Source organism: Lampris incognitus, chromosome 13 (assembly GCF_029633865.1).
Source record: "Lampris incognitus isolate fLamInc1 chromosome 13, fLamInc1.hap2, whole genome shotgun sequence".
Classification (NCBI taxonomy): domain Eukaryota; kingdom Metazoa; phylum Chordata; class Actinopteri; order Lampriformes; family Lampridae; genus Lampris; species Lampris incognitus.
The window spans coordinates 50,114,079-50,122,855 of NC_079223.1; the positions used below are offsets into that span (position 1 = coordinate 50,114,079).

The following is an 8,777-nucleotide window of genomic DNA, read 5'->3' on the forward strand; positions in this document are numbered from 1 at the left end:
AGGTCAAACGTATTGGTAACTAGGCATTAGGAGCATCTATATTTCTCACCTCCCTCGATCTGTTACCCTCTCGCCCCTCATGATGCTCGTGATGATCACCCCCTCCCCCTGCTTGCCTTACCCGCCTTTCATAATCATCACCACGGAGGTGAGAGATGGTTTCCATGGTGGTGTTTGGGTCGCAGACGGGTTGCAGAACATTGTGTATTTTGCGTTGATCCCACTGGCTGCTATCACAGATGGTATACGCAACAATGCATGTGTAGCTAACACTTGATCATAAGTAGCTGTAAATAACAACTTGTGAATAATAGGGCACTTTAAACTGTTACAGCACACTCGTTAACATTAGCAGGCAACTTGAAAATGTGAATAGCTTTCTTATTAATAAACATTTCGGTAACACTTTAGTATGGGGAACATAAAAAAACGTAATTACTAGTGAATTAGTAATGATCAAGATGTCACTTTAGTATGGGGAACATATTGTAAGTAACAGAAACTTAATTACTAGTGAATTAGTAATGATCAAGATGTCACTTTAGTATGGGGAACATATTCTAAGTAACAGAAACTTAATTACTAGTGAATTAGTAATGATCAAGATGTCACTTTAGTATGGGGAACATATTCTAAGTAACAGAAACTTAATTACTAGTGAATTAGTAATGATCAAGATGTCACTTTAGTATGGGGAACATATTCTAAGTAACAGAAACTTAATTACTAGTGAATTAGTAATGATCAAGATGTCACTTTAGTATGGGGAACATATTCTAAGTAACAGAAACTTAATTTACAGTAATTTCACACTATGAACACTTGTAGTTTTGTGTGTTGTTATGTAAGAACAGACCATATTCATTAAGTGTTAGTAAGGGAGAATAACTCTTCTTGTGGTACTACCACCTTATAAAGGCCATACTAAGCAAAGCATATTGAGATGGTACTACTAATAAGCAATACTTCTGAGGTTATAGAGGGAAAACTCATAGTTAATGGCTTACTGGTTGTGTAATAAGGCCATGCAGAATAAGGCATTAATGAGTACGTAATAATGACCAATTAAGAGCCAATATCTTGCTAATTTGCATGCTAATAAGCACCTAATTAACGGTGACTACGTTCCCCATACTAAAGTGTTACCACAATGTTTGAATATTACATCTAGCGACATCTCCCTTTCTTGCTTTTTTTTATCTAAACGTGACCTCTTCCTGATAGCCCTTACCACCATAAACTGATCAGACCAAAAGATTTGTCCTAACACCAACCATGTAGGACTTAGTGTCTAAATGTCAACTTCAGGTTCAGAAATGTCTAGAGTCTCGTTGTCTTCTCAAGTTTCTCATACTTTCTGTTTATGCAGTTATCAGCAGTGATTCAGAAGATTACACGACAGTTCTTCATGTTTCTGAAGCGACGGTTCGGTTCCAGGGGTTTTTACTTTGTGTCCTGCTTACATGGAGGCAGACACAGTCGTGGATTCCTTCCTGTGTCTGAGGGTAGAACGGCCCAGGCGGTCCTTATGACCGCTTTGGATTTTCAAAGTTTAATAACTTTTTTTTGGGGGGGGGGGGATACAGACCTGCCGCTCTCTGAATTCCCCTAAAACTGTATAGTGTAGCGTGCATGGATAAGTAGACACTTTGGGCCTTGACTAACGGGTCGCACCCTGTAGTCGACTGGTTGACGTCGCTTGCGGAGCGGGAAATACGGGTTCGCGTCCCGGCCATGGCGACGGTCTCCCAGACTGCCCCCGAATTCGCTACAATATATTTAAATGAGTTTTAGATCAATCGCACAAAAAAAGTTACGATAAGATCTACCTAAAACGACCGTGGACGGTCAAAATGACCGCCTCGTAATTTGCGCGTGATCGTGTGCGTCATGTCAGTGTTTATGACGTATGTTGGTGACGTCATTTCCTTGGTGAAGTTCGTTGCTGTGTCCTAGAAACACACTAGCGCCCCCCAGTGGAGAGAAATAGTCTAAACTTGATGTGTGATCATGTCCAACATGTCTGGTTACAGACGCACCATGACTCCCACCGAGGCGCTGCAGTATTTACAGGCGTTGGACAGCCGCCATTTTAAATTGTTTAAAAATAGTATTAAAGTTGTTGAAATGTCAATTTTGGTGTCAGCTAGTTTCATAACAGACATCCTAACATATGCAATGCATTAATACCTCAGTTGGGTATTTATCTTGACACAATGTAGAGTTCAAAAACTGGTCGTTTTAGGTAGGAGTGAAATCCCGGTCGTTCTAGCTAGTTTAGCCTAGCTTAGCTGAAGCAGAAGACAGATATGTGCAATACAGAAAAATAGCTCAAAGCTATTACCTAATGTGTAGGAAGTTGCGTGCACTTGTGAAAACGGTAAAGAAAAGCTGCAGACACTCCGCCGACAAATCAGATTCAAGACCAACTTCACAGAAGGCCTCCCTTATTGAGAGAGGAGCTGCTGTGGTCTTGGATCCAGCCGGAGAGCTGAGCTAGGCCAGAGTCACCTCTCAACATGCATTCCAATTGCACACACGCGTTAAGAAAGCATGTCCTGCAGCCAGTGGCGCCCCCAAGGGGTGGCCAGGGCCACCTTTATACTATCCCTGGCCCCCCCACTGGCCCCCCCAGCCACGAGTCGCATATACAGAACATGCTTCTGATTATGCAGAACAAGCTCCTATCTGATATCCTACATGAGGTGCTGTTCATTTAAATCAATAATGTATATGTTTCTTAACCCTCATGTTGACAGTTTTCCGCTAGCCTATAGTACAGTACACCGCAACAGCAGCATAGAATTCCCCAAATTCAGTCATGGCTTTTGGTTTTGGTGGGCCACCCCAAGATTTTCAGTGGCCCCATTTGCCCCCCCCCCTATGAAACACGTCTGGGGGCGCCGCTGGCTGCAGCTCCTCGGCTTGTTCAGCAGGACACGTGATGAAGAGCCGGAGTCCAGCTTTGTGCTTCCTGTTAGCACACGTGTGGTGATGAGGGGTCACAAGCGCCAGTGTCTCCAGCTTCTCATCGCCACTCCAAACCCAGGGGGGTGTGCCGTCCTGTCCACGCCGGCCACGAGTCAGTTGATAAAAACCGCTTGGTTTATTGGTTCTTTAATGAGACAAAGCAGGCTACACCAGGGAAAAAGCTCGTTTTGTTATAACAACTGCACTCTTACATACATTTTTACAGTCATGGACTCCCTTTATAGAACACCACACAAATCTAGATATTCAATGGCTTTTTAGAGTTTACTTGATTACTGATAGTCGTGTGTGTGCGCGTGTGCGTGAGTGTGTGTGTGTGTGTGTGCAAATTGTTGTGTCTAACTGCTCAAGGTTATTTTTACTTTCCAATGCTATGGTCCGTGCCCTCTTCTTGCCCTTCCGTGTTGACCTTTGACTTTTGACCTTCCAAGGGGAGTGGAATTCACAACAAAGATTAAAATTCCTAAAGGAGGTACTCATAGTACATCAAGCTAGAGTCCCTGCTCGTGAAGAGCATGCTTTTCTCATCTTCAAAGTACTGCTTTTCACAAATTGTCTTGTTTTGTTTTGTGGTTTTTTTCCATCACATACAAAAAAAAAAAAATCCATTATATACATCCTCTAGTTGTCCCATATTTAAACCACCGGTCCCTTTTCCCGCGAGGCTGGTAAGGATTGTGGTCAACGTCCTTTTTTTTTTTTTCCTATTTTTTTTTTCTTTCCTTTTCGGCCGAGCCGCTGACCGCCAGTCGAGCTGAAGAAGCCGTGTTTTCTTGTTTCCCCTCCTTCCGTGGTTTCTAAATGTACTCGAATCATGCAGTTCAAAAAGAAGAAGAAACGACAGTGAGTAACAATCTTACAAAAAAATCCTTTGCAAATATTGGTCAGTTCAGCGACAAAGTCTCCACGTTGGTGGGGCCAGAGTTCCTCTGAAGCGCGGTGGTCCGTCGGGGGGGTGTCTTTTGGTGGCTGTCTCTGTTTTAAAGATTATTCCTTTTCTCTTTCTGTTTTTCATTTGCGCTCTCGGGACGACGTTGCGTGGGCCGGTGCGTGACGTCCTCCTGGAAGAAAAGCCTCCTGCTCGTTCACGGGGTGGACAGCGGGAGATGAGCGTTCGGGGGGGGGATGACCAAGTCGAGGGCGGTGGGCTTCAGCTGGCTTGCTCAGTCAAGGGTCAACGATTGGGGCGGGAGTTTCTTCATACCGGCCGGTCCACGGCGTACTGACACGGGCTCAGGTTCGACACAGGGTTCTGCACAGCCGGGTAGGCAAAATTGGCGTGCTGCTTAGCCTTGAGCCGCAGGCTGGCCAGGCTCGAGTTGCAGGTGTCTCTGTACATGTACGGGCTCGCCGTGGTGGCGTAGGGGCAGGTGGCGGCTGTCACGGCCACCGAGTTGAGGGCCGTGGGGCTGTTGAGGTTGTTGAGGTTGCCCAGGTTGTTGAGGCCTGTGCCGGGGACTCCGGCCACCGCCGAAGGCACCATGCTGGAGGCCATGTTCATGGAGGGGATGGAGCTCGGGGGCGAGAACATGGGCTGGGATGACAGGGGGCTTACATTCATGGAGTTGAAGAAAGGGAAGCTTTTGGCGGACAGCGGGCTGCTCGCCAGGCTCTTGGTGGCCCAGTTGTTGTAGGAGTAGCCGGTGTACATGTCGTCATACGGCTGCATGAGTCCGTTGAACTGGGCGCCGAAGCCGTTTTTGCACAACTCGGCTTGCTGGTTCCGCTCCCTCTTTCTCCACTTGGCACGTCTGTTTTTGAACCATACCTACAAGAGGGAAGAGGACAGAAACAATCTCAGCATGTCATCTGGTGTGGACCTAAAAGGTATCCGGGGCATCTGTGCTTATGTCATGTAAATTAAAGCTGAATTCCACAACTTGTCTCCGTCAACACGTCGTTATCTTATCCATGTGACACGTGACGATGTGGTGGTGGTGGTGGTGGTGGTGTTGGACAGACAGTCAGTAGTCCAGTGGAACAGTGTTGTGATGTAGTGGATGTAGGAGGCAGAGAGAAACAGACCTGCTGACTGATTTTCTGGGGACTACAAACCAGGTGTAGCAGGACTACAACCCAGGTGTAGCAGGACTACAAACCAGGTGTAGCAGGACTACAAACCAGGTATAGCAGGACTACAAATCAGGTGTAGCAGGACTACAAACCAGGTATAGCAGGACTACAAATCAGGTGTAGCAGGACTACTAACCAGGTGTAGCAGGACTACAAACCAGGTGTAGCAGGACTACAACCCAGGTGTAGCAGGACTACAAATCAGGTGTAGCAGGACTACTAACCAGGTGTAGCAGGACTACAAATCAGGTGTAGCAGGACTACAACCCAGGTGTAGCAGGACTACAAACCAGGCGTAGCAGGACTACAAATCAGGTGTAGCAGGACTACAAACCAGGTGTAGCAGGACTACAACCCAGGTGTAGCAGGACTACTAACCAGGTGTAGCAGGACTACAACCCAGGTGTAGCAGGACTACTAACCAGGTGTAGCAGGACTACAAACCAGGTGTAGCAGGACTACAAACCAGGTATAGCAGGACTACAAATCAGGTGTAGCAGGACTACAAATCAGGTGTAGCAGGACTACTAACCAGGTGTAGCAGGACTACAAACCAGGTGTAGCAGGACTACAAATCATGTGTAGCAGGACTACTAACCAGGTGTTGCAGGACTACAAATCAGGTGTAGCAGGACTACAACCCAGGTGTAGCAGGACTACAAACCAGGCGTAGCAGGACTACAAATCAGGTGTAGCAGGACTACAAACCAGGTGTAGCAGGACTACAACCCAGGTGTAGCAGGACTACTAACCAGGTGTAAAAGAACTACAATCCAGGTGTAGCAGGACTACAACCCAGGTGTAGCAGGACTAATAACCAGGTGTAAAAGAACTACAACCCAGGTGTAGCAGGACTACAACTCAGGTGTAGCAGGACTAGTAACCAGGTGTAGCAGGACTACTAACCAGGTGTAGCAGGACTACAACCCAGGTGTAGCAGGACTACTAACCAGGTGCAGCAGGACTACAACCCAGGTGTAGCAGGACTACAAACCAGGTGTAGCAGGACTACAACCCAGGTGTAGCAGGACTACAAACCAGGCGTAGCAGGACTACTAACCAGGTGCAGCAGGACTACAAACCAGGTGTAGCAGGACTACTAACCAGGTGTAGCAGGACTACAACCCAGGTGTAGCAGGACTACTAACCAGGTGTAGCAGGACTACAAACCAGGTGTAGCAGGACTACAACCCAGGTGTAGCAGGACTACAAACCAGGTGCAGCAGGACTACTAACCAGGTGCAGCAGGACTACAACCCAGGTGTAGCAGGACTACAAATCAGGTGTAGCAGGACTACAAATCAGGTGTAGCAGGACTACTAACCAGGTGTAGCAGGACTACAAACCAGGTGTAGCAGGACTACAAATCAGGTGTAGCAGGACTACAAATCAGGTATAGCAGGACTACTAACCAGGTGTAGCAGGACTACTAACCAGGTGTAGCAGGACTACAACCCAGGTGTAGCAGGACTACAAACCAGGTGTAGCAGGACTACTAACCAGGTGTAGCAGGACTGCTAACCAGGTGTAGCAGGACTACAAACCAGGTGTAGCAGGACTACAAATCAGGTGTAGCAGGACTACTAACCAGGTGTAGCAGGACTACAAATCAGGTGTAGCAGGACTACAACCCAGGTGTAGCAGGTCTACAAACCAGGCGTAGCAGGACTACAAATCAGGTGTAGCAGGACTACAAACCAGGTGTAGCAGGACTACAACCCAGGTGTAGCAGGACTACTAACCAGGTGTAAAAGAACTACAATCCAGGTGTAGCAGGACTACAACCCAGGTGTAGCAGGACTAATAACCAGGTGTAAAAGAACTACAAACAGGTGTAGCAGGACTACAACCCAGGTGTAGCAGGACTACAACCCAGGTGTAGCAGGACTACAAATCAGGTATAGCAGGACTACAAATCAGGTGTAGCAGGACTACAAACCAGGTGTAGCAGGACTACAAATCAGGTGTAGCAGGACTACTAACCAGGTGTAGCAGGACTACAAACCAGGTGTAGCAGGACTACAACCCAGGTGTAGCAGGACTACAAATCAGGTGTAGCAGGACTACTAACCAGGTGTAGCAGAACTACAAATCAGGTGTAGCAGGACTACAACCCAGGTGTCGCAGGACTACAAACCAGGCGTAGCAGGACTACAAACCAGGTGTAGCAGGACTACAAACCAGGTGTAGCAGGACTACAACCCAGGTGTAAAAGAACTACAATCCAGGTGTAGCAGGACTACAACCCAGGTGTAGCAGGACTAATAACCAGGTGTAAAAGAACTACAACCCAGGTGTAGCAGGACTACAACCCAGGTGTAGCAGGACTACAAACCAGGTGTAGCAGGACTACAACCCAGGTGTAGCAGGACTACAAACCAGGTGTAGCAGGACTACAAACCAGGTATAGCAGGACTACAAATCAGGTGTAGCAGGACTACAAACCAGGTATAGCAGGACTACAAATCAGGTGTAGCAGGACTACTAACCAGGTGTAGCAGGACTACAAACCAGGTGTAGCAGGACTACAACCCAGGTGTAGCAGGACTACAAATCAGGTGTAGCAGGACTACTAACCAGGTGTAGCAGGACTACAAATCAGGTGTAGCAGGACTACAACCCAGGTGTAGCAGGACTACAAACCAGGCGTAGCAGGACTACAAATCAGGTGTAGCAGGACTACAAACCAGGTGTAGCAGGACTACAACCCAGGTGTAGCAGGACTACTAACCAGGTGTAGCAGGACTACAACCCAGGTGTAGCAGGACTACTAACCAGGTGTAGCAGGACTACAAACCAGGTGTAGCAGGACTACAAACCAGGTATAGCAGGACTACAAATCAGGTGTAGCAGGACTACAAATCAGGTGTAGCAGGACTACTAACCAGGTGTAGCAGGACTACAAACCAGGTGTAGCAGGACTACAAATCATGTGTAGCAGGACTACTAACCAGGTGTTGCAGGACTACAAATCAGGTGTAGCAGGACTACAACCCAGGTGTAGCAGGACTACAAACCAGGCGTAGCAGGACTACAAATCAGGTGTAGCAGGACTACAAACCAGGTGTAGCAGGACTACAACCCAGGTGTAGCAGGACTACTAACCAGGTGTAAAAGAACTACAATCCAGGTGTAGCAGGACTACAACCCAGGTGTAGCAGGACTAATAACCAGGTGTAAAAGAACTACAACCCAGGTGTAGCAGGACTACAACTCAGGTGTAGCAGGACTAGTAACCAGGTGTAGCAGGACTACTAACCAGGTGTAGCAGGACTACAACCCAGGTGTAGCAGGACTACTAACCAGGTGCAGCAGGACTACAACCCAGGTGTAGCAGGACTACAAACCAGGTGTAGCAGGACTACAACCCAGGTGTAGCAGGACTACAAACCAGGCGTAGCAGGACTACTAACCAGGTGCAGCAGGACTACAAACCAGGTGTAGCAGGACTACTAACCAGGTGTAGCAGGACTACAACCCAGGTGTAGCAGGACTACTAACCAGGTGTAGCAGGACTACAAACCAGGTGTAGCAGGACTACAACCCAGGTGTAGCAGGACTACAAACCAGGTGCAGCAGGACTACTAACCAGGTGCAGCAGGACTACAACCCAGGTGTAGCAGGACTACAAATCAGGTGTAGCAGGACTACAAATCAGGTGTAGCAGGACTACTAACCAGGTGTAGCAGGACTACAAACCAGGTGTAGCAGGA

At 47.5% G+C, this 8,777-nt stretch overlaps 1 protein-coding gene across 1 annotated transcript in view; it reads right to left on the minus strand.

The window, feature by feature from the left end:
• Positions 1–4,189: 4,189 nt before the first annotated feature.
• pitx3 (paired-like homeodomain 3) overlaps positions 4,190–8,777 on the minus strand; it is a 20,124-nt gene continuing 15,536 nt past the window's right edge. Inside the window, exon 3 of the mRNA XM_056292011.1 lies at positions 4,190–4,759. Coding sequence (XP_056147986.1) covers positions 4,190–4,759 — 570 coding nt within the window. The remainder of the gene's footprint in view (positions 4,760–8,777) is intronic.